A 27,916-nucleotide genomic window follows, 5' to 3' on the forward strand; every position below is an offset into this window, starting at 1 on the left:
CACTGGCTGCAGAAGACAGCTGAGCATGTCTTTGGCTGTGTACTGTGCAGCCCTGGTTGCTTCAGTCTGTTCAGAGCAGAGGCGCTAATGGATGACAACGTGATGAAGAAATATTCAACCAGATCCACAGAGCCCAGTCAATACATCCAATATGACCAAGGTACAAGACTGAACTCTATTAAAACTTTTTGATAACTTTCTTTGTTATAATAGAATCTAATTTAAGCAAATAATTTCACATTGTATACTTTGATACTGCAAAGTAGAACATCTGGTTTCTATGCTTTTTCAGAGGTTACTCAGCAATCTGTGGAAACTTTGCATATTCTCTACTTTCATCCGCATGTTTCCTTCCAAAGCTCCAAAGTATGCATCTTTATTTCATTGGTGCAACCTGCTCATAGTCCACTCTCATTAGACAACTTCCCCCAAAAGACCCTGCCTGGATTAAATGTTTAGAATGGATGGATTAATAGATCTAAATATTCAATAAAGATACTATTCTTTCTCCATCTTTGCTTTGACTTTCAAGTTTTTTTAATTTTTCCAACATCTAAATATATATTGTGTTTTTTGCAGGTGAGGACCGCTGGCTGTGCACTCTGCTGCTGAAACAAGGCTGGAGAGTGGAATACAACGCAGCATCTGATGCCTACACCAACGCACCAGAAAGCTTCAAGGAGCTTTATAACCAGGTGAACTCATAAAGTAGATCCAGTGTAGAGCTATAATTCAAAAATATATTCATAATGATTACCCACACCACAAGAAAAAATAAATATCCTTTGTTTCCTGTGGATCAAGGTAATTTGTCCACCACTGATACCACCCAGTGCTTTAGTTTGCAAGACCTCAAACTCAGTTATACTCATTGAGATCTCTAAAAGAAATTTGATGTTGTACTCAGTATGTTCTACCAGACAATGGGTTTGTGACGTTGCTTGGTTGATGCTCCAGTATCCAGTTGATGCTTATTTTACCCCTGAGTCATTTTTAATTTTCAGTAACTGGATAAATAAATGGAATTCCCATCGAATAAAAGGTTTCAGGACAAAAAAGAGGTCATAACTTAATAATGACTACTGCTTTTCTACTTAGAGGAAACGATGGGGCCCTTCCACGATGGCAAACATTGTAGATCTGATCGGTTCCACCAACCTGGTTTCCAAGAACAATCCATCAATGTCTAAACCATTCATGGTCTACCAGCTGTTTGCCATGATTTCAGCCATCCTTGCTCCGGCCACCATCTGTCTCATGGTTGGAGGTAACTGTCACTGTGTCCTCTGGACTTTGTAAAGCACTATACAAGTACAATCCATTACCATTTATGTGTTATGAGTGTTAAACACTTGTACTACATTAACATTTAAGCAGTTTGTGGAAATATCTTAAAAATATGTTGTTTCTGCTGTACCCAGGGAGTCTGTCCTTCCTTTTGAACATACCTGCTGCTGGTGCTCTGGTCCTAGCTGTGATACCTCCTGCCATTTACTTGGGTCTTTGCTTTAAGCTGAAGGCAGACACTCAGATCACTATTGCAGCAGTGTTGAGTGTCATCTATGCATTAATTATGATGGTAGTGACAATGTCCATTATTGGTAAGTGCTTATTTATGTCTAACAAATGTATAAATATTTTTTGCTTTAACTCTAAACATTGGTATTCTTTGTTTTCTGCCAGCCTCAATGGTGGTGGAACAGACCATTCTGACACCCAGCAGCATTTTCATCGTGGCCATGTCAATCATTTACGTCGTCACTGCACTGCTGCATCCTCAAGAACTTCCTTTGTTGGCCTATGGCTTACTCTACATCATCTGCATCCCAAGTGCCTACCTCCTGCTCACCATCTACTCCATGGTCAACATGAACAGTGTCTCATGGGGAACCAGAGAAACAAAACCTGCTGCAGAGGCTGGAACAACTGGAGCCAACATCCAGCAAACTAAAACACAAAAAGGTAGATTGGTACCACTCTGAAGGACTAAATGACTCGAGCTGATCTTTCTGCAAAATAAACTGAAACTTAGTTTTGCCTTTACAGCAAAAAACACCTTCAAACGACTCTGTTGCCGGATGAAATGTTGTAAAAAATCCGACCAGCGAGTAGCAGACGAACAGATCACCATGAGTCAGGAGATCCCAGATCCTATACAGCTTGAAACTCAACCCCAGAACAGTATTGTGGATGATTCCCCCCAAAGAGAACAAGTGTAGGTGTTAAAGATATGAAAAACAAGTAAACTGAAAAGTAGTAAAGCAATGGCTGATACTATTGTTTTTTTTTTCTTTTTTTTCCCTCTTAGGCCAGAGGAGATCATTTTTTCCACTCCAGTTCAATGTAAGTGCAATAAAATTGTTGCTTTTACAGTGCTTTAATACCACAGTAGTGTATTATAATACATTAAAGTCTTTTCCAAGCACTTAATGAAATTAGGTTTTCAAATAATTTTCTGCTTTGCCGTGTTTCTTAGGTTGGAAAGCAGAAGTGGAGAGTTTGTCCAGTGACATTCAGCTGCAGGAGGATTCTCTTGATGAGGTGATGTCCTTTAGCTTCACTCTTATAAATACGTACAGCCATTCATTTAATTCTTTGCTTTGCTCACTCAAATAGCACCATTGTTCACCACTCGTTATTCAGACATCCAAAAAGTCAACGCTGATTGATTTGATTTTAAAGAATAATTTAACTTGGTGATTATCAGGATTTGGCTGATAAATCCACCAGTAAACTGTAGGTAGGAATTATGAGAGTATGTTCACTGACTGACTTTGCCATGAGTCAGCTAAATCTCACCAAATATCAATAATCCTTTAAGTGGTTCATTTGTTGCCTTGTTAAGTTAAATGTAATTTTTCTATGGATTAAAAATGTTCACATTGTTATCTCCAAATGTTTATCTTTGACTTTTTTGTTAATTTTAGACATTGAACTGATGTGTTGTTGCAGGATGAGAAGCGGTTCTGGAATGAATTTATTGAAAAGTACCTGGAACCTCTGCAAAATGACAAAGAAAAACAGGAAAAGACTAAAAATGAGCTGCAAGACCTTAGAAACAAGGTAAAAGAGGAGAGCTGTAATATAATACATTTGACATTTGTTGAAAAATCTGACATTTTTTAAGCTAACCTTAGCACTTCTTTCCCAACACAGATCAATTTTTCATTCTTCTTCCTGAATGCCCTGTGGCTGGTGGCAGCTTTTGTCTTTCAAGTCTTCGCGGTCTTTCAACTCAAGTTTGACATTGTTGACTTGAACCTCAACAAAACTGGTAAACAGTTCCAAGTTGAGCCGATGAGCCTCATGTTCATCCTGGGCTTTGCTCTGTCAGTTTTGCTCCAGTTTATTGGGATGTTGTACCACAGGTAATCACTGATTAGATTTTTTTTTTCTCAACTATATTTTGTTTGACTCTCAACTAGAGTCAAACAAAAAAATGCGTATAACACAAAACTTCTCTTCTCCACTTTTAGAATTATGACACTCATTCATTATGTGGCATTTTTGGAAACGGAGCCAAAACAACAAAAGTCTGCAAGAAAAGAGGTAAATATTTTTGTTTATTATTCAAACTAAACCAAATGATTGGTCAGAAGTCTACCATGTTATATCATCATAGATATCCCAACTGCCAAGAATTAATAAAATTATTATCACAACAGCTTTTCAACAAATTTTCATTAAACAACTCTGCTATCTCCCAAAGTTATTCCCTGTTCTTGTGGATTAAAGTGGGAAGAGATTGTAGATGAGAGCAGAGACAACACATAGACTGTGTTTAACAACTTAAAACTAAATTAAATAGTCTGTCATACAGAAAATATGATACAAATCATCTTCGAACTATATGTATTTTACATACAATACAATAGATGTAAACACATATGTGCCTCTAGCCCCCTCTGCTGGACATTTTGCAGGCTGTAAGTACCTGTATCCAAATGTTTTGGGACCTTCCACTGGTATTCTGGAATTAAACGGGATTGGAATCCCAACAGATATCAACATCTATCTACATACGAAAACTGGATAGATGTTGATAAAACAATGTGTCATTAAAAACTATCACATGGCTTCGACCCTACTGACCTTTCATAAAACAGTTCATTCAGAGCCTGTGTAAGAAATATTCACAGGGTGGGAAACAAGACTGCAAGAAAAAACAAACTCCAGATAGATATTTATGTGGAGCAAAGGCAGTAATGACGCCACATGGTGGTGCTGTTGAGTCGTAACTGGGACTCTACATGTGTTGACGTTAATGCCATAATGGGATGTGATGTACCTTTTTATTGGTTTATGTAAATAATTAATAAAACAATACAAAGTATTCTTTATTTTACTGAAAATCATTCAAATATGTCAACACACATATAAATAAAAATAATAATTTGAAGACTGTTGCTAACAATAGTGAATTGCTGCCATTTAAAATTTTTGGTCAAGAGAAAGATTTTTATTTGATAGCTTTTACATAAATCTCCAGGAGGAGTAAAGTTTAATTTAATTTTTATATTTGTGAAGTTAAATATTATCCATCATTTTCCATACTTCTGGAGGAGTGATTGAGGTGTGCTCAACGCATTGCAGCATTTTTATCCAATAATGTGTCTTTGATCTTTTCCAGAATGCCTCCATGTCCAATGCAGATTCAAGCTCACTCGTCAACTCCGTGACTGACATGAGCAACGTCACACAGGAAGAAAGTGAATTTGATTTAAGTGACGGTGAGTGGGAGGATGAAAACTACTCTCTACAGGAGATTGGGGATGGAACTCAGGAGACTTAGGTTTTTAACAAGACTGTTTCTGCACCTAAACACTTTTAGCACTTTTAGTTTCTGCTGTTGCACAGATCTTTTTAAATGACACTGCAAAGTAGGACACATACCATGAAGGCAACCCCAAGATGAAGTATTTTATTTAACTGTTGTGACTTCTTAACTATTTATCATTTTGAAAAACAGATGTCCTGTGACAGTTTTTTTTTTAATGTTGTTCCTTTTTTGTATAAATCTTTTATGCTTTATGTCGTGTGTAGATTGGGACTTGGAATCAGTGATCAATATTTACTTTGAATCAAAACTGTCTAAGCTAGTCAATCCATTAATGAAAGCTTCATAAATGTTGTGATTAATGTTTGATTTATTATATTTATCAGAATTTTTTTTATAAACTCAATAATTTTAATGTATTTAGTTTATTGAAGGAAAAAACTGAAGGATGAATTAATCTTGAATGTCCAATATTACTACAGTGTTACTACTGCTGTAAGCTATTCAAGGAGGTTTTTACTTTGGAAAAACCTGTAAAATCTGGTTGGCTCACTACTTGAATGTTAACTCAGAAAATATTTTTCAAAAATGCAAATGTTAAATTATCTTTATTCTTTTCAAATTGTTTTGTGTGATCTAGAAAGTATACACATTGTGTATCCTGTTCCTCTTGTCAACATCTTTGTTTTTCTTTAAAAAAATTTAAAATGTATAAGTTTAATATATTATAAAATATTTGTATAATTGAATATTTTTTTATTTAACAAGAAAAAGAAATAAACAAACAAAATAGCTACATGTCTCTTGTTGCTTTTTGAAAAAAGAAGAGTCACCAGGCGTCTGAAAAGTTGCACAATAAAGTGACAAAGTCGCTGAGATGGCAGCAATACTTTCCCTTGTCCACACTCCACAGATCATCTACAGTATACTGCATTATTTTTTGTAACTGATTAATCAAAAATAATTTGAATTTATGTATGTCATATCCATGAAAAACTTGCTAAATCTTCTCTTCAAGGCTAACAGCTTCATCTTCTAACTCTTAAACTCCTGTCATCCAACGTGTTTACAGGAATGTCTCCGATTAGGAGAAACTGTGAACATGGACCCTGCTACATGTGGTCAGTTGCTGTCTGAGCCAAGCAAGCAATATTTACCTGAGCTTTGGGCATTTTATGTACCATCTCCAAAATAAAGACCAGGTTTCATATCATGGGAAAATCAGAGACAGGTAACTAAATGAGCAGTCAAATTGTCCCATGATGCAGTTTGACTTAAGTCATGGGTGTCAAACTCCAGTCCTCCGCTGTTCTGGTGTTTCTAGGTGTGCCACAGGTATAAAACACTCGAATGAAAAGGTGTACTTTCCTCCTTCTTGTGTAGACAAGTTCTCCAGTGCCTTGCTGATGACCTAATTTATTCTATTCAGAATAATTAAGGGGCGACTGGGAAGAGTAGTCATCTTGTGATCGGAAGGTTGTAGATTTGATTCCAGCTTCCTCCTGCATGTGTTGATGTGCCCCTGGGCAAGGCACCTAACCCCAAATTGCCTACCGATCTGCGTATCGGTGTATCAATGTGTGAGCATTTGTGAGTGCGAATGGGTGAATGTGACTCTAGTGTAAAGAGCTTTGAGTGGTCAAAATGATTGGAAAAAGCGCTATATAAGTTCAGTCCATTACCATTCAGGTATGGCGCAGCAGAGGCACATCTAAAAGTTGTAGGGCAGTGGCCCTTCAGGACTGGAGTTTGACAGTTTTACACATGTGACTTAAGTGGACAGAAAAAACAATGGTCCAAGCATCAGAGCGTAGAAGAATTGCTGCAAAAGAGAAATAACCAGTAAGACACAGCACTCAGCTTATATATAATGTAAATCCATTCTGTGCACAGGATTCAGATTTGATTGTTTTTAAATAATTTGACGCATTGTGATTTTACCCTGGAAAAGAGAAGCATAAACAGTTCAGCATTAAAGAGGGGTAAAAGTACATTTCGGACCTTTAACTATATATCTACACCATGGTAACATATTCAATTTTCATAAGCAGGAAATACTAAAACGATTTCTGCATGAGAGATTCGTGAGAGCTTGTAGAAAGGAGGAAGACGGAAACATTTTCTTTTGAACCCCTCCTTTGGCATGGCAAACATTTCTCTCCCTTCTGAATGAAGAATGACATAATGTTGTCAAACATTGACTATGCTGGTACTGGTAGGCATTGATCCTCAAACTGAAACTATGATGTTTTAAGGTGGTTTGGATGATGACCTGAAAAATGAAAAACAAAACAAACAAAAAAACTACTTGACAGAGCACAACTATGCAAATACAATATAATTCAGCTGTACAAAGGTATGCATAGAAACTAACCCTTAACAAGGCAAATCATTTTCTTTGTTTTTCATTTCAGCTCTTTGTCTCTTTCTCAGCACTTGAGTTGTGACACACCAGTAAAGGGACTTACGAGATTATAATAAAGATATTGAAAGAATATTCAAAGTCATTGAGTCTATGTATTGATTCTAAAGTGTTTTTGTTGCACAATAAGAAATAAATAAAACTGAAACACTCATGGTCTGTAAATTGTTCACACCTGTTATTATTTATTTTCATTAATATATTAGTTATTCTTTATTTCCAAGGTGTAACCTACTTGACCTACCTGTCAAAGCTTTTCTCCTCCTGCATCATAGTTTCTCTTTCTGTAAGATACAACTCACAGAACTCAACTCATAAACTGATTCTGCCATTAGACTTTTTGGATTTCATATATTTCATTTCTTCATCTACTTTGTGTGACAACCTTCAAAATTACGTTTGCAGGTTTTTGCATTTCATTCTGTTATATAACTTCCAGGCAGGAAACAGTCTAAGTTCAGACTCATAGTAATTCATTTCTTAAAAATTACAACAATCATTACTGGTGCAGAAATCTGATTGGCTCACAAGTATATTGAATTTTAGCAATTTTGACAAAGCAACTGAAAAACATCAATATTAGTTGATTAGTTTATGTTGGCAATCAATAATAGATTTTGATTAAACCTGACATAACCCTAAGAGCAGGGTTTTTTTTATAGTTGTGATAATGTCTTGTGATGTAACAAGACCTACTTTAAAACCAATACCTGATTTTAATCTGGTTTATGATATCTAATGACAACATTGTTTGCTTTTTGTAATTTCTTTGACCAAAGTTGGCAACCTGCCTGCTACGTGTCTGCAGGCACCAGGGGGGAGGGGTTAGGGTTAGGACTGAAGGGCTCATGAATCATGCAGGTAAAAGATTATAAGGATGAGAGAGAAAATCAGAGAGCATAACTGGACCTACGATGGAGGAGGACAACAAGAGAAGAGAGCTCAAGTAAGTAATGCATTATTAAAAGTTGATTTGAGTTTTAGCAAGATAAAACATTAAGAGTCTTCAATAAGTATTTATTAAATTCCACTGTGAAAAAGGAAGAAAACTGACCTCAATAACCTCCATGTTAATAATAATTTAAATCCCAGGTTAAAGGTTTATCTAAACTTGCAAGAGCAGAAATGTTAATCCATAAAGAACAGTTTGATCCTAAATAATTCCTTCTTTTAACCATCCTCCTCCCCCAAACTGTGGATTTTTGTGCTAGAAGGCCTTGGGACACCTGTCGGGAGGTCCCTATCATTGAAGACGAGCACACACCCTGGAAGCTGCTTAAGCTTGTAAATATCATCTCTTTGTTTGCAGTAGCTACCATTATCTTTGGACTGGCAACATGCAGTAAGGTAAACTATTTCTACATGACTTTTTATGTTAAACAGATGAAACAAATACTTTTAAAAACCTGAAAGTAGAAAAGACCATGTAAAAGCCTGTAATATGTTTGAGGCCATTTCTATAGAACATAATACATTCATTGATCCCACTTCAACCTAAGAATACAAGTGAAATAAAATATATTTAGTAAAATTTTACATTACATTTTTTACTGTTTAGCTTGGTTTTGAAGAGAAATTCTCAACATTTGCGGTACCAGTGGTTTTACATGATTTGTTTAATTTTCCAGGCTTCTTTCCTTCTCCTCATCATTTTATCCCATGAAAATACAAAGACAATCCAAGCTGAGCAGAAACCTGTCACACTACTGTGCATTGGCTGCTCTGTCATTGCACCTCATGTTCTTCTGCTGCTCAAAAGCTTCTGGAAAGCATGTTACAAATCATCAAAGTTGCCAAGAAAAGCATCTGCAGCCCTGGTAAGACAAGTGGATTTGATCTCCAGCTGATGCCAAAAACAAATGTTTTGTTTTTGTTATTTAGTTGAATTCATTTGTCCATTCTTTTCTCTACAGGTTTTGTTCTTCGAGTTCCTTGTTTCTGTGGGGTTAGCAGTGCTTACCATTGTAGCAATGCCACACCTGGACATTGTGACCAATGTGACCATCCTAAACAGTGTAGCTGTCCTCTCTGGATTCCTGCAAGCAGTCACTCAGTGCACAGTCAAAAAGATGAACATCTTCCTGCTGCCTTCCATCATGGCCTCTGTGGTTATGGTTGTTGGTTACTGTTTGTTCGTGGTCCTGTACATTTTGAAAGACTCTGCCGATGTGAAGACAGCCATCTGGGTGGGTCTTGCTGTTGGTGGGTCAATCTTGGTATCTTTCAACTGGTGGGAGAATTACTTCAGGGTGATCTGTGTGAAGAGAAAATCCAACGTCCTCAAAAATCTGTTTGAAGACTTGAGCAAGTGTCAGAACATGCTGCACATCATGTCCAGCGTACTGAGGATTGTGGTCACTGCCTGTGTGCTTGGTGCCTATGTTCCTCTGGCCAAGCTGGACTGGGACATTGTGACCTCCATTCCAAGCAGGGAAACAAGGATAGTAGCCATCATCATCGGGGTCCAGCTGATCTCCTCTGCACTCTGCCATTGGTTTGCTTTGGCAGCCTGTAAGATGCATGCTGTCCGCCGATGCTTCATCCTGCCTTTGTACCTGGCTTCACTGGCTGTGATACCGCTGTTTATTGCTCCTGTCATTATTGATTACAAAATCTACAAATCAAACATCAACTTCACAAGTTACTGCGCTGAAGCTGTGAATATAAGAAATCAAAGTCTGAGTGGTGACCTGTTCCCACATCTGGTTTTGGATGTTGCCCAAACTCTCTGCTCCCTGGACATGTTCATGACATCTGATTTTGGCCTATTGACAGGTAAGAGTTTCTTGCTTATTTACTCCAAGTAAATTGTTGAATGAATTTTTTTATGTATTTGATTTAGTCCAGGTCTCAGTTAAGTCGAAAGTCAGTACACTGGTCCACGATACATAAAATCTGCATTGAGCCAGAATATATATTTTTCCAGAGTCAAATTCCTTTTTCACATCTATCAGCCACTCTGCTTTGTGTTGTATTAAATTTAGTCTTGGTATTTAGTGCTATACTTGGTTTATACTGGTTTCTCAGATTTCCAGAGGTTGTCTTGTTCTCCTATCAGGTGCAGGAGTATTATGGTGGATTGGTTTTGTGTTGGCCACCATCCATATTTGGCACCTAAACACCTGCCGCATCCAGAAGACTCAAGACCTGTTTGTGAGGGTCTACGAGGGAGCCCTCATTGAGCAATCCTTACTACTCAACACACGCTTCCACATTCAGCGTAAAAACCAAAGGAAACGGTGAGTTTTGTGTTTTTGTTTGTGATGCAACTTTTGTTTCTTTGAATTGTCTTCTAAGCATTAGTTTTAGGTTTTTGCAAATGGTACACAGTTCTTGTGAAATTGAAGCTACTTGGACAGAAGATAGTTTTAAACATGTAAATGTATCAAATTTTAGAGAAGACACCACCCCTGCCATGGTTTATCTCTGTGCAACCATGTGGCATGAGACCTATGAGGAGATGATGAACATCACGATCTCAGTTTTTAGGTGAGTTACATTGACATGTTTTTGACCTTGCTTTTCAGTCTTCTAGATATGTCTCTCTTTCAACACCAATGAATCAAATAACTATATCATTATGACTCTAGAACTTGTTTGTATGCTGAGGAGGTAACTCAGCTTTTTGATTCAGATTTGTCAGAATACAGCTAAAATCCACAAGAGGAGTTACAGATCCTTATCGGACTAATCAAGCAACATTATGGGAAGTAATTTCAGGATCTCTCTATCAGTGATCAATTTCTCCTAGCTTTGCCTGAGGTTTATATATATGTGAACACTAGGGGTCAGACTAAGAGTGAGTCAAAATTGCGATAAGGAAAGATCGTTGATGTCATGTGAGCTGATTTCCAGCGTTTGTCTTTTTAAATCTATAGGATATATTAATTAATTTCAAGTAAACTATGCTTATTAATTAGTAATTTGTTCTACCAGAAGGATATGCTCTTAATATCCTCCTTCTTACTTTTATAATAATGGACTTTTTTACTTGTTCTCTTCATGTGTTTCATCACTAAAGACTGGACCAATACAGACCAAAGAGTTTGACGCAGTCGCAGTTTGATGATTTCACCTTTGAAGCCCATATCTACTTTGATGATGCCTTCACAAATGTGACAGGAAGTCAGCACCGTCATCTGAACACATATGCAAAAGAACTTGTGAAAATTATTGCAGATGTTTATGGGTAAGGACCAAGTTGAAAGATGATATGATGTTGCATTTCTCTGGTGTCAAAACTGGATTTATGACCAGAGACACATTTTCAATATGAATTATTTCAATTTTGATGTAATTCATTCTTTGTCACCAGAATTTTCAAGAACCTTGATAAAACATTCTTTGATGTACAACAGCAAATTCCTGATCAGGCAATCATAAAGACACCTTATGGAGCTCGTCTTGTTGTTGAAATGCCTCATGGGAATAACATTGTAGTTCACTTCAAAGACAAAGAGAAAATTCGGATCAAGAAGAGATGGTCTCAGGTAGAGAATATCTCACTGATGACATCAGTGTCTCAGCAGGAAACACTTGCTTTGCTAACCGATCTTTAGTAATTTACAGGTGATGTATCTTTATTATCTCCTGGGTTGGAAACTGATGACCAAGTATTACAGATACTGGCAGGAAGGACAAGATGAAAAGCATCTTAGGAGAGAGATCCAGGTGAGATAATGCATTTGTTCTGAATATTTTTGACTTTCTCAAACTTTAATGCATACATTAATACAAACCATCACACAACGAGTTGAGAAACTGTACATTTGCTTCTTTCAGAAAGAGAAGCACAACACGTATCTCTTGGCTTTGGATGGGGACACAGACTTCCAACCAGCGGCTGTGATGCTGCTTATCGATCGTTTGAAAATGTATCCCCGTGTTGGTGCAGCATGTGGCAGAATTCACCCCACTGGATCAGGTTGGCACAAATGAAAATGTAGAATTTTTCATCTGTGGCACACAGAGCCACAGGGAAAGAATTGAACACCTCTGCATTTGTCCTGCAGGTCCTGCTGTTTGGTTCCAGAAGTTTGAGTACGCTATCAGTCACTGGCTGCAGAAGACAGCTGAGCATGTCTTTGGCTGTGTACTGTGCAGCCCTGGTTGCTTCAGTCTGTTCAGAGCAGAGGCGCTAATGGATGATAACGTGATGAAGAAATATTCAACCAAATCCACAGAGCCCAGTCACTACATCCAGTATGACCAAGGTAATAGGAGCTGTATGAAAATCAATTTTCAATCTTCTGAAGTTAATAATTAAACCTTGGTTTAGATAAACCTCCATTACATAATGATAACATTCACCAAAGTATGTACATTCTCCCTGATAGTTCTGGATTTGTGTTAGATGCCTTTCATTGGTTGTCTTACATTAGTTTTCTTTTAATTGCAGGTGAGGACCGCTGGCTGTGCACTCTGCTGCTGAAACAAGGCTGGAGAGTGGAATACAATGCAGCATCTGATGCCTACACCAACGCACCAGAAAGCTTCAAGGAGCTTTATAACCAGGTGAACTCAATAAGGGAAAAAAGCATTTTTACCAAAATTGTAACAGCAAAATAATGAAGCCTGATCACCCGAAGTGCTACCACCACCCTCATAATATACATTAATCATCTCTCTAAGTAGTTTTTTTTGTGATTGATGCCATCTGAATATATATATATTTTTTTATTCAGATTGTTGCAGGCTCACTTCTGCCTTGAAAATGACTTTGTCTTCTAGTGTTGGGGAGTATTTGTGAGAGGAGTGACGGATCTCCAGAAGGTCTGAGTTCTGGTTCTTGTTGTTATTTTTTAGCGGAAACGATGGGGGCCTTCCACAATGGCAAACGTTGTGGATCTGCTGGGCTCAACCAACATTGTCTCCAAACGGAACTTATCCATGTCCAAACTGTTCATGTTCTACCAGCTGTTCGGCATGATCTCTGCCATTCTTGCTCCATCCACCATCTGCCTCATGGTTGCAGGTCAGCATCTGTCTGTGTGTCTTTGAATGTAAAAATGACAAAAATAAATGCAAATCAGATGTTCAAAGGTGAGAGCAGTTACACAAAAATGTTCCAGCCTGTGTTTTCCTCCAGGTAGTTTGTCCTTCATCTTGGAAATACCTTCTCCTGTGGCTCTGATCATAGCTGTGATACCTCCTGCCGTTTACTTGGGTCTTTGCTTTAAACTCAAAGCAGACACTCAGATCACTATTGCAGGGATTCTTAGTGTTGCATATGCATTCCTCATGGTGGTGGTGGCAATATCCATTATTGGTAAATATAAATTACATTTCTAACTAATGTATTGAAATCATGTTGCTATTTTTTTAATATGTGTTATCTTTTGCACCAGCCTCAATAATTAAGGAGAAGACCATTCTGACACCCAGCAGCATTTTCATCGTGGCCATGTCAGTCATTTACATTGTGACCGCACTGATGCATCCCCAGGAACTTCCTTTAGTGTTTTATGGCTTACTCTACATCATCTGCATCCCAAGTGCCTACCTCCTGCTCACCATCTACTCCATGGTCAACATGAACAGTGTCTCATGGGGAACCAGAGAATCAAAACCGACTCCAGGGGCTGCAGTGACAGCAGTCTCCGCCGTCCAAGCAAAAACAAAAAAAGGTAGGACAGAAAAAGGTAGTGCTACATAATGCTGTTTTTTCCCAGCAAATCTAAAAGTTTTACCCTGGCAGCTACGGACATCTTCCAGCGACTCTGTTCAAGGATGAAATGTTGTAAAAAATCACATCCGATATCAGAAGACACCCAGCCTCTGATGACTGCCCTGCCTCAGGAGAATTTGGTGCCTGAACCTCAAACCCAAGACCCTGCTGCTAACGACGTCTCCGAAAAGGAACAAATGTAGGTTCTAAACACAGGTTGAAATAACTACAAAGTTTCAATCATATAAATAGATATTACCACTTTTTTCTGAATTTGTTTTAGGCAAGTGAAGACTGGTTTTGACTGTCTGGCAAAATGTGAGTTCAGAGGAATTTATGTATTTTATCCCAGAACTTGGCAAGTTTTGAAATATTCTTTTGTGTTCTGTTCTTCAGGTTGGATAAATGAACTGGAAAGTTTGTCCAATGACATACAGCTGCAGGAACAGTTTCTGGACAAGGTGCAAATGTGTTTTTTGTTTTGTTTGTTTGTTTGTTTGTTTTTTATCTTAAATGGAGCTGTCACTATTTAAAGACCTGATTTTACGATTCAAAAAGTGGTTTACAAATATCTTAAACTAGATTGTGCTGCTGCCCACTTAACAATTGCACATTTAGAGTTTCTGTATTTTTGCTCCTTCTCCAAAATATGAAATTGGCCCCCAACACCTTCTTCAAATAAAATTAATTTGGTGTCAGTTGTTTGTGCTGATTTGTGCAGCAAAAATCTTTCTTTGTGTCGTTAACAGAGGTCATGAAAGGTCAACCAGCCACTTCTCCCACCCCAACATTTACAAAATTAAACACATTTTATGCATATTTACTATAGAAAACCTGTTAGCTGATCTGGAGAGAAGACAGCTCATGAGGTGACCCAGGACTCTGGATGACCAAGAGAGATTGTGCAAAGAAAGATGGTCAAAGGTTATTTCCTCCTTATGAACATTTTTTTAAATGGTACAGAAGTCTGTTGTGGTTTCAACACAACATCAGTGAGAGTGTCAAAAAAGTGTGGCAGCAGGATTTCCCCCCCCCTTGAATACATTTGTTAAAATGACAAACATTTATTTATAAATGCTCTTTGACTTCCTCTCATTTTCCTTATCTATTGTTTTATTTTGGTTACTTTTGTGATCATTTCAGGATGAGGAAAACTTCTGGAATGAGCTCATCAAGAAATACCTCGAACCTGTGAAAAATGACAAGGAAAAGCAAGAAAAGACGAAAAATGACTTACAAGAGCTGAGAAGCAAGGTAAACTGGAATAACTGAAATGATGAAATGATGCAGTAAACTTCACTTTCTTTGGATTTCTGTCCCAACATAGGTCAACTTTTCCTTCTTCTTCTTGAATGCCCTGTGGCTGATGGCAACGTTCGTCTTCCAGGGCGTTGACGTCTTCTCCCTCAAGATCAATATTATCGACTTCTACCAGCAGGAAACCGGGGTGACGATCCAAATCGAACCCATGAGCCTCATGTTCATTCTGGGATTTGGTATTTCAGTTTTGCTTCAGTTTGTTGGCATGCTGCACCACACGTGAACCCTCATTTCAAATGCCATCTTCTCCACAATGTTTTTAATGCTTGTGGTTGAAAATGTGACACCATTGTTTTTATTGTTTTAGAATCTCCACCCTCATTCATTACATAGCGTTTCTGCAAACAGAGCCCAAACAACAGAAATGTGCAGATAATGAGGTACCGACTGTTTCTGTTGATGCTATGTATTCTTACTTACTGTTTTTATTTCTTACATGGACTATCACCAGTTTTAACACCACAACTGGTATCTATTTAATGGTATTAACACTTTCACTATTAATGATTAGTAGTTGCTTGTGTTGAGAGTTACTGTAAAAAAAATGCTGCAAAGATTAATAAAGGTTTGGACATGAATCTGAACTCACATATTGTACCATTATTAAAATCATATTGTTCTGGCTGCATTTTTATCAAGTAACAACTTATTACTCTTTCTGCAGGTGGACTCTATTGCAGATTCAAATGATGAGTCGGCCTACAATACAGACCTAAGCTACGTGTCCCAGGAAAACCTGTCATCACAAGACTGGGAGTCCGAGTTCTACAAATCAAACCTGGACATTCAAGAGGACTTTGTTTGAACCAACACAATTTATTGAACCAAAAAACTTCAGAGACTTTTTAAGCTTTCACTATGTGGTAAATGTTTACAAATATAATTAATGCATTTACTTAACTTGAATAAATTCTGCTACATGTGGTTTTTATTTGACGTCTCATGAGAAAAACAAAAAGATCTCAGTTTCTGCCCATTGAAGAAAGTCTATGATACATCCACCTCCCTGCAGTGGCAAAAGCATTGATGCACATTGTCGGGTTTCTTTGAAACGGAAAACAAAGATAAGTCAATAAGTCATCACAGTTCCTAGTTATTGGAATGTCATGGTGAGATTTATGTGCATGAATCTGCTGGACAAGGTAGTTTTTTTTTCAGTGACACATAAATTCCTTCTTGCACGTAAAAGAAGGAAAATAAAATTTCTCATGAGTAAACTGAAGCCAACTGCTGTGATTTTATCTGCCTTGTCTGTGGCTGCATGAACATGCACATGACTGTATTCCAAGAAATATATGCGTCTTGAGAAGGTTTGGAATAAAATCACTGAAAGAATGTAAATTCAACGCAGTACGATTTCAACACCTCTTCTGTCAACTGTTCCATTGTCTTGTGCTGGCACAGTTTGTGTAAGCCAACACATTCTTCATGAGAATCAATTGCTTTATATTTCAGAGCAGAAGGCAGATTTCACAACAGTTCCTTAGTGTTTGTTATGGACCTCTACCTCAGGTTTTTGGGAACTACTGTGCTACAACTTTTAGGTGCATTCCTTCTCCAACATGAACAAAAAACTAATAACTGAATGACCTCATCAGGAGTCGTTCATCTCTGCCGAGGCCTGGAAACAAAACATTCATCATCCAAGTTAATTTAAGACAGAATCTGACAGCCCTACAGCAATAAGAGCCTCCTTGTTTTCAGCTGCAGTTGCAGCTGCAGTGACAATGCCAAAATAAAAAATATAGTTGGGATGAAGGCATGGATGACCTTTTCAAATTCACCAAAAAATTTACTTAACCTTTGCAATGATTTTTATCTGGAAAAAAAAGGCTATGTGGACAGCATTTTTTTAAAATCATGTTTACAGTAAAATTGGCAGAAATAGACAATTCAAGTCACTTTTTTTTGTATTTACAAAATAATGTAGTTATTTGTCTGAACAAATTACAGAAACTAACAAAACAATGCTTTAAGTTACATATTCTACTGTTTCACAAACCATCAGTATTCTGTTGCAGCATAACATGATCAGAAGTCATTCTGCATGGTGACACAAACAGCAGTTGCATCATTTCAACATTTCAAGGCTCACCGAATGAAACCAAGTCTTATAAAAACACTTAAGAAAAAAAAGCAGTTCACTTTCCTTAGAACTTCCTTTTATCTGCTCCTCTTGACCTTTGTCAGAACATACTGAATCATAAATAGTACTGGACTTCCATGAAAACTTTCACTTCCCTCTGATTTTTCATTCTTTCATCAACAGACTTTCTCCCATCATTGTAAATCACAAGCACAAAAAAAGCAACTTGAAGTATATGTTTTGGTGAACAGTAAGATGCTGAGCAGAGTATTTAGTTGAATTGAATATGTTGTACAACTCCATCTCACAAGGATTTGGAATGTATGCAACATTTTCAGGAAGCCGAAGCCTAGCGACCAATGAGAATCACTTTGACTTGTGTTTTTTCTCCAAACAAAGTTTTATTTTGATGCACTGCTTTTTCAGTCATCTGATTGGTTCACCTGTTCTTCAGTATCAGTATCAGTCAGAGCTTTCTTACAAATTCCTGTTAGACTCCATCTCAGTTCGGGCTTAAAATCCAGCCCCATGAAGAAGTACAGCAGCGGGTTCACGCAGCTGTTAAAGTAGGCAAAGCCATTGGCCAAAGGATGCCAGATTTTCAGCACTGCATTGTGTTTATCCACCATCTTCACAAGGAGCAGACAGTGGTAAGGACCCCAGCACAAGAAGAATGCAATGACCAGCGATGCCAGGATACGCAGGGGGCGTGTCTTTCCTACAAGGCGAGTGCGTCGGATGCCGATGGCAGCCATGATGTAACAGATAAGGATGACCATGAAGGGGAAAACGAAGCCACACAGGAACCTGTTTAAATACAGAGCATGTCTGAGGCTGCTGCCTCCCCCCTTCGACTCCTTCACCTCAAAAGAACATTTGCTCATGTTGTTCTCTCCCATGTTGACTTGGCGGTAGAACAAGTAGGGACTACTGAAGAGGATGGCTGTGATCCAGACACAAACTGCCACCACTCTCGCAGCATACAGGGTACGCCGTTGCTTTGTGAAGAAAGGCCTCCACACACCGACCATCCTGTCCAAACTGATCACAGCCAACAAGAAGACAGAGCAAAACATGTTGGCGTATTTAAAGAAGCCGTGAAACCTGCAGAAATATTCTCCAAAGGGCCAGTGGTCGAAGAAGAGCTTCTTGATCAGGGAGAAAACTCGTGTGACGCAGAAGATGAGGTCGGCTATCGCCAGATTCACCAGCCACACGTTGGTAACCTTTGGCTGCATTTTAAAACCAGAAAGAGAAATAAAATGGAGAGAACAGAAGAGAAGAAAAATATTAAAAGTGAACCAGTATACCCATTAGGCACCATTTTGTGAAAAAAAAAAAAAAAAATCTCTGTATTTGTCTTGTCATACAATCCAAAAAGAGACAAAGAGAAAACTAACAAAACTTTTTAGTAGTGTTTATTTATCAATTAGATATATCTCAGTTCATCACTCATGTTCAATAAATGATATCCCACAATCTGTTTTCTGCACATTTGACCCAGTCAGCCCTGAAATACATTAAGGAACATGATGAAAATGACAAACCTAAATGCATGTTGATGTATTTTACCTTGAGCTTGAATCCTGCAACCCAGATCACCACAGAGTTCCCTGTGAGCCCAAACACAACGGTCAGTGTCAGGAGGACGGTGTTGATGTTTTCCATGATGGCTTCAGCATCCACATTGTTGTGATTATCTTTACTGCTGGGAGGCAGTGAGGTGCTGGCAAACATTATGCTGCTGGGAAACAGAGAACACAACATATTCAAACATTTTATCACTGTGTATGAAAAGAGAATATATATAATTTGGAGTCTTTGTCTTAAAAGCATTTAAAAGTTTTCCTTGAGGTGCACAAGCCACTTTCCATCCATTAGTTTTAAGGTAGGGTCCATCACAGGGCAACACAGAGACACACAGGACACAATGTGTTATTATGCAAAAAATTCAAAGCTGTATTTCAGAAAGCAAGTACTACACAACATTTATGGACAGGTAGCTGTTCACATGTCAAAACTGCATAACCCACATACTGTGTCCATGTTGGGTTCCAGTTAAAATGAATCACTGCAGTTTTTTATGTCTTTCCTACTGTTGATTTTTCCAGGAAACTCGGGGGGAGTTCCAGAGGCGCAAATAGTCAGTCAGTCTGTTATGTCTGACAAGAAACGTCAAAAAGACCTTATGCAGGTCCAGAAGTTATAAAATAGGCTTCCAGATTGTGACTAGAATAACATACTGAAAAAGGAGTAACATTTTTGTTCTTGTTTTTACCTGCCTGGGACGGTGAGCTCCACACAAACAGCCTCACTCACTCCTGGTCTTAGAAATATGAAACCTTGTAGTAAGATACTACATCAACACTGTTTACATGGCATATAATTAAATGTTTCATTACTTGTATTTTAATGTCGTTTACATTGTTCAACCATCAAGTCGCATTTTATACAATTCCCCCAAATGAAATGCACACAGAAAAACAAGCATTAAAAAACAGCTTGTAAAAAGTATAAAAACCAACAAAGATCGATATCTATTTTTACGTGCGTAGATCAAACTTTTTTATGTAAATGTTGATCTTTTGATCTTAAAACTGTGAAACAGATATATATATATATATAGTACATACACATGTATATGGAGACTGTACTTTGAAAGCATAGATTTCTAGACAATTCCATTATCACGCTTCATCTGCCCCAACAAAAAGCAAAAACTAGTTTAAGTTTAGAATGAAGTTAACCATACCTGTGAACCTCTCTTGTAGTAGAATCTCTTGTTTTAAGCCAAAGTAATGCACCTGTGAAATGAACTGCAGCTGAATCTTCTGCTGGTGACTCTGAATCACTCTGGGTGAGTTTTCCTCTCAGTGACGTGGAATTTTAAAGAAATCTGTCTTGTGGTGACTTGCCTGAAGAAAGGTCCCACTGGTTGTTAGGTGCTATTGGCCAACATGCGGGTTAATGATGCCGTAAAGTCATTTTTCCAAAGTCTGGGGAAAGATTCAAGTAATTATAAGATTCATTCAAGTCTTTTGCACCAAGTTTCTAATGTCTAAAATAAGCATTTTCTCATTAACTGGAAGCGTCCAAATATAATGCACTGCAGTAAGTTAGTAAGTCAAACTCTCAAACTTTTTCTCCATTTGTCAATTTTTGCAAAAATAATATGAAAAGTATATTTAATTCAAAGTGCAAAAACAGCTACTTTTATTATTTTGAAAATAGATAAAATTAATTACTAATGTTAACTGGGTCAACTGTGGCTCAATGACTCCTTCAATTAGAAGAATGTAGAGTTCAATTTCAGTTTCCTGCTGTGACAGGACTCTCTCATGTGCCTTAGGGGAAGAGCCTTGATTCTATGTTACCAACCGAAGTGCACTTCAGTGTGTGTTTTTGAAAGCAAACAGGCGAATGTAGCTCTAGTCTGAACTGCTTTCAGTTTTATGCCTTTTGTTTGTACATAAGGAATTCGGCAAACAATGTGACAACTGGAAAAAGGAAAATGGCAGCCGTATCCCCAGTCAGAGGTCACAGTTGGAGTTGTTGGATGCATTTTATCTGCAGTAATACAGGTGTTGATTTGGTCTGTCATTCTGAATAGCTGAGCCATAAAGAAAAGCTGTTGGTTGACTGGTCAGTGTATGATTGACCTTCATCATGAAAAACAAGTGGCTGAAGTCAACATTTCAAGGGATTTAACCAAAACAACTAGTGTAATTAAAATCAAATTAAAATACAGATTCCTGGTCAAAGAATAAATTAAAAGTGATCATTCAGCAAAAAAATCATATCTATAATAAAATATGCAGAAATAAAGAGTTTAAATACTTTATTTTACATTCACATCATATAATTTGTTGATTGAAGAAGTTACAGAAATAAAAGGGAGCTTTAACTTTGTTAGGTATTGTAATTTCAAACTGCACAATGCACCAGCACGGTGCTGTAGAAAGAACATAAATATGTTTGAGATAAACAGCCTCCTTCATCTCCCAGTGATGAGTAAGTACTCTGCACATTGAATTCTCCACCACTGCTTTATGAGCTTGTTGCTAGGGGTGGATGGTGTTCATCAGACCATCCCACTTCCAGTATTTACATCTGTCTAGACTGAAATAAATAATAACTGAAATTCTTTAAAGCACAATTTAAAGAGCCAAGCTAAAAAAAAATATATCTTAAAACCACAGTGTGTTTTCCATAGAAAAGCATGAGACTTTTGGTACAGTTTCAGTTAATCTGTTAGCTGAACTTCTATAAAAACACAGTCATGACTATTCCTGACTTTCCTGAAATAGTTTCACTTCCCTCTGTTTTTTTTATCTATATTCCTCCAGACAGAACAGTTCCACTTTTCACAAACAAAACAACTCAAACCACATTTGCAGAATAATTTGAGTTAAATTCTGTAAAACTCTTGATAAAGTCAGTATTTTGTTTTTACTCAGCAGTAGGTAGCGTCGACATACAATATATAAAAAATATCTGACATAATGTACAGATCTAGTTAAGAAGCACATGTTGGACTTCTTTGTACTGCTTACAAAAAAACATATGCTTTTAAAAATACATATTTGTGATATATAACTTTGCAAAATGTTATTATACAGTAACATCACAAGTTGTGCCAAAAGTACCATGTGCAGAAAGATAACTAATTTTTATATCAACTATTTGTAAAAGATAAATGCTCATCATGTCAACTGGTTCACAAGAAAAAAAAACTGAGAAAACCTGCAGCTTTCAGTGAAATATTGAAACATGTTGACTATTTTTCATAACTATTATATAATCCACCTCTAAATTACATGAATCATCTTCTGGGAGCAAACGCCTGGTGACCAACTGGATGGATTTAAACTTGAGTCCTTTCTGCCGCCACAGCAGTGCTGTACTTTGACGTGCAGCTTTCATCCAGAGAGCGGTCGTTAGACTGAGAAGCCTGTCCTTCAATATCATCAGCCAAAGCTTTCCTGTAAATGCCCATCAGACTCTGTCTGAATTGGCCCCTCACCTCCAGTCCCATGAAGAAGTACAGCAGCGGGTTCACGCAGCTGTTAAAGTAGGCAAAGCCATTGGCCAAAGGCTGCCAGATTTTCAGCACTGCATTGTGTTTATCCACCATCTTCACAAGGAGCAGACAGTGGTAAGGACCCCAGCACAAGAAGAATGCAATGACCAGCGATGCCAGGATACGCAGGGGGCGTGTCTTTCCTACAAGGCGAGTGCGTCGGATGCCGATGGCAGCCATGATGTAACAGATAAGGATGACCATGAAGGGGAAAACGAAGCCACACAGGAACCTGTTTAAATACAGAGCAAATTTGGTGGTGTTGTCTCCCCCCTTCGACTCCTTCACCTCCAAAGAACATTTGCTCATGTTGTTTTTTCCCAGGTAGACTTGGCGATAGATGAAGTAGGGACTACTGAAGAGGATGGCTGTGATCCAGACACAAAGTGCCACCACTCTGGCAGCACACAGGGTACGCCGTCGCTTTGTAAAGACGGGCTTCCACACACAGAGCATCCTGTCCAAACTGATCACAGCCAACAGGAAGACGGAGCAGAACATGTTGGCGTATTTAAAGAAGCCGTTGAACTTGCAGAGAAATTCTCCGAAGGGCCAGTGGTCGAAGAAGAGCTTCTTGATCAGGGACAAAACTCTTGTGATGGAGAAGATGAGGTCAGCTATCGCCAGGTTCACCAGCCACACGTTGGTAACCTTTGGCTGCAATCAAAGTGAATAAAAACATTAAGTGGTTAACAATTCAACTCCTAAATACAAATTTAACCATTTTCTCATCTAATTATTGAATATCTTTCATCAAGAAATACAATCTTTATTTTGCCAGATGGATCATATTTTATAAACTATCCATCTGATGAAACAGATGGGTGGTATATGGTGGATGGTATATAGTGTATATAAGTTAAAACTTTTTAAACTTATATTTCTAATTATTTACAAGCGTGCAAGCCTTTCTGAATTTACAGAGAAGTCAAGTCATGTTTATTTGCGCAATTCAGCAACAAGGCTGTAACATACTAAAAACATCATATATTCACCAATTATGAAACAAGCAATAAACATTACATTTTGTCAAATACTGTCATCAAAATCATCAAGCAAATACACATCAGAGATGTTGATCAGTGTTCCAGTTACTACTAATTAACGGCAGCTCAAAGCAGGTGGGGTTTTTTTGCCTTGATTTAAATTAACTCAGTGTTTCAACATTCTTGGAAGTTTGTTCCAGATAAGAGGAGCAGAGAGGCAAACACAAGAACATTGAACGTCAGAAACTGTTCATCTACCTTGAGTTTGAATCCAGCCACCCAGATCACCACAGAGTTTCCTGTGATCCCAAACACGACGGTCATTGTGAAGAGGACAATGCCCACATTTTCCATGACGGCTTCAACATCCACGTTTGTGTGGTCATTCTTGGAGGTCTTGACAGTCAAGGTAGGTAGAGAGGAGTTGGACATTGTGCAGCTGAAAAATAAGTCATATAAGAATATTTAATTTTCTTTTCAGCAGTTAGCATTGAAGAACAGAAAGAGGAACCGGGAATCAAATCACAATTTGATAAAATACGTTTGTCAAACCTAAAAAAAAAAATTCTGAAATATGTACTGGTGTTTAAATGGAAGATAATTATTTTGTTGATCAGGATTTTTCTGTGAATCAGCTCTGATTTACAGAAAACAGAGAGAGCAACTCATGTAGATCTACCAGATAAAGGATGTCAAAATTCAATAGATTTACAGAAAACTCTGTTAAAACAATCCCGGCTTTAAGCACATATTGAAAGTAACAATTGTTATTGGAAAATCATTTGCAATACAAATTATTTGATTTACATAAGGCAGCACAGAATGTACAGAAGGAACCATGTTGGTCAATCTAACTGAGAATGCTGACCTCATGCAACCCTGGGAAAATGTCTCAATAAATAAACAATCACGTAGGACCATTAAAGGGAACATTTTGAACATGTCTCTGTCAGTGAGCCAACAAAAGTGTTTGTAAAGATAAAAAAGTGATATTCTTACATGCAGGAAATAACCGGAAACAAACTGATTTTATCTGCAATAAGTTTGTCAGATGAAAAAATATGTTACCATCATTGGTTGGATCTATATAGTGTGCAGAAGCAAAGCATCTTTACTCAGAAGAGGAAATTAGCATGAAACTGCAATAACTGTACAGTTTCCTTTAGCCTCAGATAAGAAAACACAATCTGGGCACAGAGCAGTTAATGGGGTCATGAGCAGACAGGACTCACATGCGATGTGACTTCATTATGTCACATCACAGAAAAATGACGTTGGTACAGATCTGTGACAAGACTGGAAGAGTAAACATTTATATTTTTGAAGTGCAACATGCAGCTGTTACACTGATCCTCACATGCAGGACAGATTATATCAGTATTTATAGATAACTGCTCTCCTTTATGGGAAGGGAACGGAAATAAGTTGGTAAACATAGATAAAAAAAAGTAAAAAAGTTATTCTAATAGTAGCTATAAAGGAAATGTACATCAAACAATGTTTAAAACACTAAGAACCGCAAGAGATAACAGAAAAACCACCACTTTTACTTACATTTAATATTAATTTACAGAAAATCCAGGATCGATTCAATAATTGATTCAGTGTGACTGGAAGAATGATCCTATATCAGAGCTGTATTCAGCACTTGGGCATTTCGCTTGTCTGGCCACTTTATTACTATATCTGCTATATCATATGCATCAGCATGAGTCGAAGGTGATAACATGTAAAAAATGGCATAATGTAAATACATTAAATGTGACAGATATAGCTGACTTAAATATCTGAATACAGGAGAGATGATTGTAATAAGAGTATAACCCAATGACATTGTCATGTTTTGTTTCAGCTGACAGGGCCGATCATCATCAGATATGCGTTTTTTTTTCTGAGAACAGTCTGTTTCAATGAAATGTGGGGATCTTTGAGAGCTTCAGGGTCGTAAACAGACATTTTTGTTGAATCTGATAAGAAAGCTGCAGAAGCTCAACAGGAAGCTTGTAAGATCTGGAACACATATTAGAAAGAGAAGTTGTCATGCAATGAGAACCTTACACTGCACTAATACGTCAAGTGTCAAAGGAAAGCTTTGGTACCATTTCTTGAAATGAATCACTCAAAGGTCATCAACTCTCTTCATAGCATGACATTAAAGTTAATCATCATCGCTAAAATTCAGTAGTAGTAGTAATTCCTATCTTGCTCTACCTGTTTAACCAAATTGTAAGTCTCTTGGACTTGTGTTTCGGGTCTTTCTGCAGAATGCTGTGGTAGCCATTTTGGTTCAGGGTGCCTCTGTACAAGTCAAAGAATTAATCTTTTACTGAGACATAATAAAAGTAAAAGAGTAAAAGATCCCCAAACCATCACACTTTCTTCTCCATGCATGACAGATGAGGCCACACACCATGGAGCCATCCATTCTTGAATATTTCTGATTTTGATTTATCACTTCATAATACCTTCTTCCCATCTTCAGGAGTCTGGTATCAGTGTTTCATGAACCAGACAAGCCTCTTTGTCTTATTCTGAATTTTTAGCAATAGCTTTCTTGTTGGAACTTGTCCAGTAAAACCTGCAGCTCAAACTCTTCTCTTCACTGAGGAAACAGAAACAAGTTAAAAATAACCTGTGAATTGCATACCACAAAAGCTATTAATTCTCAGAAACCTGTCCTCTGACTGGGTTGTGGCTTTGGTCCTGCTAGATTTCCTGTCAGTGTTTGCCCTAGTTTCTCAGTACGATTTGATGGTGAAGTAAATTGTCTTCACTGACACTTTGACCTTCTTTACAACTTCTCTTTAGGAAAGACCTACATTTATAAGTGTCATAATGGTCTGCCCTCTTCTCTTAACAAAAATGCCTTTTTGTAGCAACACTCTACTTTTGGTAGAGTACGTTTCTAAAGGAAAGGGCACCACAGTGTGTTATAACCTTGATTTTATACACACAAAAGGTTGTAAATAATCCATAAAACACCTGTTGAAATTAGCAGCACCAACTTTCAAGGCTTTATCAACCACACATTGGTTCAGAACCAATGTGTGGTTAAACTGTTAACTGAAAAAGGTCTTGTTTTATAATTCTGAAATGCACATTATCAGTTTGGGCTAACCTAACCTTACGTTAAACCTCTGGCAGTTCACTACTACTGTATCATTTCAAGCTAATCAATGGACTTATATTGCAATAAGAAGAAGATTTTCTCTTCTTTGACAAGATCAAACCTCAAAGTTGGTTCTGCCCTGTTGTGGTCTGTCACAGCAAATGTTTCCTTGATACATTCACATTAGAAAATAACATTTATTTAATCAAAAGACTTAAACCAGACTCCTCTACAAGGGTTTGGCACACAAGTGTCACAGACAAAGCTTAAAAACTGTCATTTGGTTAAATATTTTATCGAAAAAGTCTGTGAGGCAAATCTTGTTAAAAAGTTCAGTGCAAAACCAGTTAGTATCGTTGATGAGCCAGTAAAGCCAATTTATGTCACATCAAGGAAGATGCAGATGTTTCACGTAAATTTGCATTACTTAGAAATTGGAATCACTTAGCTTTAAAGGCTCTTTTACAGATCAGTTTATTATGACAAATGCACCAATGAGCCATTGCTCTGAGGCTCCGTCAGGCCAAGTGACCAGTGTTTTCCAAATGTTTATTTCTATTTTTCCTGTTTCGTTTTTACTACATCCTCTAAATTTGGACAAAGAAGAGCTGACTTCTTAGAGTTTATACAAACTACACAGCCACCCTCAAAATGACTACAATCAAATTACTTGAAAAGAAACAAGTCTACAATCGAAAGCTTTTAAGAAATATATTTGTATCATTGCAAAGTTGATGAGTTAGTTTGACTTGTTGACATGTTTTATGCTCCTCCAAGCGAAGCACAAACACATAAATAAAAACCAAGAACCACTTTGGTACAAAACTCAAAGGATCAGCTCCACAAAAAAATGTCAAGGAGTAATCTTAATAAATCTTGTAAAAATTGTAGTATCATCAAGCAGAAATGAGAATGTCTCAAAATATACATGTAAAAGAAATTGAATCTGATGAAAAAATCTTACCTGCAGAATTTAAACAGCTGTGACTGCTGTGTCAACTGCTTCAGGGGGAAATACAGGCAGAAATGAAACCCATGTACGGGATCCTCAATGTCACTGTTCCTTTAAGTGGTTTTATTGCTAAAAACATCTTGTTTGCCTCTTTCTCTCTCTCTCTCTCTGCCTCCCCTCTCTCTTTGTGTCTCTCTCTCTCTCTAATTCAAACAATGCAGAGTCACTTCTCTCATATACCATATCTGCCACTTCACCTTTCAGACTGCTTCTCTTTTCCTTGAACATCTCACTCTGAACTAAATGTTCTTGACACAAATATAATTTGGTTAAATAGATGTTAGAGTTCTTAACAGGTGTTTCCAAATCAAAAGCCAAGTGTTGTTTTAGCAGAATCCATTTTTCAATGTTTCAATTAAACCCCCAAAACCGAATCTTGACTGTTTTGATGTTTGTTCACAAATTTGTCTCATTTAATTTCCTGTTTTCTGTGTACATGTAAATTAGGTTTCCATCA

The 27,916-nt window shown here is 37.5% G+C and overlaps 6 protein-coding genes across 7 annotated transcripts in view; 4 read left to right on the top strand and 2 right to left on the bottom strand.

Moving 5' to 3' along the window:
- LOC103146464 (uncharacterized) overlaps positions 1-5,470 on the top strand; it is a 35,186-nt gene extending 29,716 nt beyond the window's left edge. The window contains exons 15-19 of the mRNA XM_016677520.1: positions 2,477-2,541; positions 2,953-3,063; positions 3,157-3,368; positions 3,477-3,549; positions 4,631-5,470. Of these exons, the coding sequence (XP_016533006.1) occupies positions 2,477-2,541; positions 2,953-3,063; positions 3,157-3,368; positions 3,477-3,549; positions 4,631-4,792 (623 nt within the window). The 3' untranslated portion in view covers positions 4,793-5,470. The remainder of the gene's footprint in view (positions 1-2,476; positions 2,542-2,952; positions 3,064-3,156; positions 3,369-3,476; positions 3,550-4,630) is intronic.
- A 2,606-nt stretch (positions 5,471-8,076) lies between these two features.
- LOC107837606 (uncharacterized) lies at positions 8,077-11,392 on the top strand. The gene is made up of 5 exons (XM_016677521.1): positions 8,077-8,145; positions 9,113-9,974; positions 10,258-10,438; positions 10,596-10,688; positions 11,221-11,392. Exons 1-5 carry the CDS (start codon positions 8,077-8,079, stop codon positions 11,390-11,392), a joined length of 1,377 nt encoding a protein of 458 aa, XP_016533007.1.
- A 412-nt stretch (positions 11,393-11,804) lies between these two features.
- LOC103146467 (chitin synthase 8-like) lies at positions 11,805-13,893 on the top strand. Its single transcript, XM_016677522.1, has 7 exons — positions 11,805-11,870; positions 11,982-12,123; positions 12,212-12,412; positions 12,598-12,713; positions 13,005-13,173; positions 13,288-13,467; positions 13,547-13,893. Exons 1-7 carry the CDS (start codon positions 11,805-11,807, stop codon positions 13,852-13,854), a joined length of 1,182 nt encoding a protein of 393 aa, XP_016533008.1. The 3' UTR covers positions 13,855-13,893.
- A 5-nt stretch (positions 13,894-13,898) lies between these two features.
- LOC107837607 (uncharacterized) lies at positions 13,899-15,991 on the top strand. The gene is made up of 7 exons (XM_016677524.1): positions 13,899-14,065; positions 14,150-14,184; positions 14,263-14,327; positions 15,010-15,120; positions 15,194-15,405; positions 15,494-15,566; positions 15,851-15,991. The coding sequence occupies exons 1-7, from the start codon at positions 13,929-13,931 to the stop codon at positions 15,989-15,991; spliced, it is 774 nt and encodes a 257-aa protein (XP_016533010.1). The 5' UTR covers positions 13,899-13,928.
- A 1,082-nt stretch (positions 15,992-17,073) lies between these two features.
- On the bottom strand, positions 17,074-20,114 carry LOC103146418 (C3a anaphylatoxin chemotactic receptor-like). 2 transcript variants are annotated; one of them, XM_007564331.2, is made up of 3 exons: positions 20,025-20,114; positions 18,845-19,013; positions 17,074-18,504 (listed from the first exon to the last, which is right to left on the bottom strand). In XM_007564331.2, exons 2-3 carry the CDS (start codon positions 19,007-19,009, stop codon positions 17,695-17,697), a joined length of 975 nt encoding a protein of 324 aa, XP_007564393.1. In that variant the 5' UTR covers positions 19,010-19,013; positions 20,025-20,114; the 3' UTR covers positions 17,074-17,694. The 2 variants fall into 2 exon arrangements, with proteins under 2 accessions (XP_007564393.1, XP_007564392.1); XM_007564330.2 differs by having other exon boundaries at positions 18,845-19,016.
- Positions 20,115-21,085: 971 nt separating this feature from the next.
- On the bottom strand, positions 21,086-27,595 carry LOC103146417 (C3a anaphylatoxin chemotactic receptor-like). Its single transcript, XM_007564329.2, has 3 exons — positions 27,412-27,595; positions 23,597-23,777; positions 21,086-23,009 (listed from the first exon to the last, which is right to left on the bottom strand). The coding sequence occupies exons 2-3, from the start codon at positions 23,768-23,770 to the stop codon at positions 22,137-22,139; spliced, it is 1,047 nt and encodes a 348-aa protein (XP_007564391.1). The 5' UTR covers positions 23,771-23,777; positions 27,412-27,595; the 3' UTR covers positions 21,086-22,136.
- Between the last annotated feature and the right edge of the window lie 321 nt (positions 27,596-27,916).

The sequence above is a fragment of the Poecilia formosa genome, unplaced genomic scaffold, assembly GCF_000485575.1.
Source record: "Poecilia formosa unplaced genomic scaffold, Poecilia_formosa-5.1.2 Scaffold158, whole genome shotgun sequence".
NCBI lineage: Eukaryota > Metazoa > Chordata > Actinopteri > Cyprinodontiformes > Poeciliidae > Poecilia > Poecilia formosa.

Excerpts from the sequence above, each read along its gene's own strand:
- LOC107837606 (XM_016677521.1), top strand. The coding sequence starts at position 8,077 with ATGAGAGAGAAAATCAGAGAGCATAACTGGACCTACGATGGAGGAGGA. Across the intron at positions 8,146-9,112 it reads AACAAGAGAAGAGAGCTCAA|GTTTTGTTCTTCGAGTTCCT; the intron begins GTAAGTAATGCA and ends TTTTCTCTACAG. Across the intron at positions 9,975-10,257 it reads TGATTTTGGCCTATTGACAG|GTGCAGGAGTATTATGGTGG; the intron begins GTAAGAGTTTCT and ends TTCTCCTATCAG.
- LOC103146467 (XM_016677522.1), top strand. The coding sequence starts at position 11,805 with ATGACCAAGTATTACAGATACTGGCAGGAAGGACAAGATGAAAAGCAT. Across the intron at positions 12,124-12,211 it reads AATTCACCCCACTGGATCAG|GTCCTGCTGTTTGGTTCCAG; the intron begins GTTGGCACAAAT and ends TTTGTCCTGCAG. Across the intron at positions 13,468-13,546 it reads GGTGGCAATATCCATTATTG|CCTCAATAATTAAGGAGAAG; the intron begins GTAAATATAAAT and ends CTTTTGCACCAG.
- LOC107837607 (XM_016677524.1), top strand. The coding sequence starts at position 13,929 with ATGAAATGTTGTAAAAAATCACATCCGATATCAGAAGACACCCAGCCT. Across the intron at positions 15,406-15,493 it reads GTTGGCATGCTGCACCACAC|AATCTCCACCCTCATTCATT; the intron begins GTGAACCCTCAT and ends TTATTGTTTTAG. Across the intron at positions 15,567-15,850 it reads AGAAATGTGCAGATAATGAG|GTGGACTCTATTGCAGATTC; the intron begins GTACCGACTGTT and ends CTCTTTCTGCAG.
- LOC103146418 (XM_007564331.2), bottom strand. The coding sequence starts at position 19,009 with ATGTTTGCCAGCACCTCACTGCCTCCCAGCAGTAAAGATAATCACAAC. Across the intron at positions 18,505-18,844 it reads TTGCAGGATTCAAGCTCAAG|CCAAAGGTTACCAACGTGTG; the intron begins GTAAAATACATC and ends TTTAAAATGCAG.
- LOC103146417 (XM_007564329.2), bottom strand. The coding sequence starts at position 23,770 with ATGTCCAACTCCTCTCTACCTACCTTGACTGTCAAGACCTCCAAGAAT. Across the intron at positions 23,010-23,596 it reads TGGCTGGATTCAAACTCAAG|CCAAAGGTTACCAACGTGTG; the intron begins GTAGATGAACAG and ends CTTTGATTGCAG.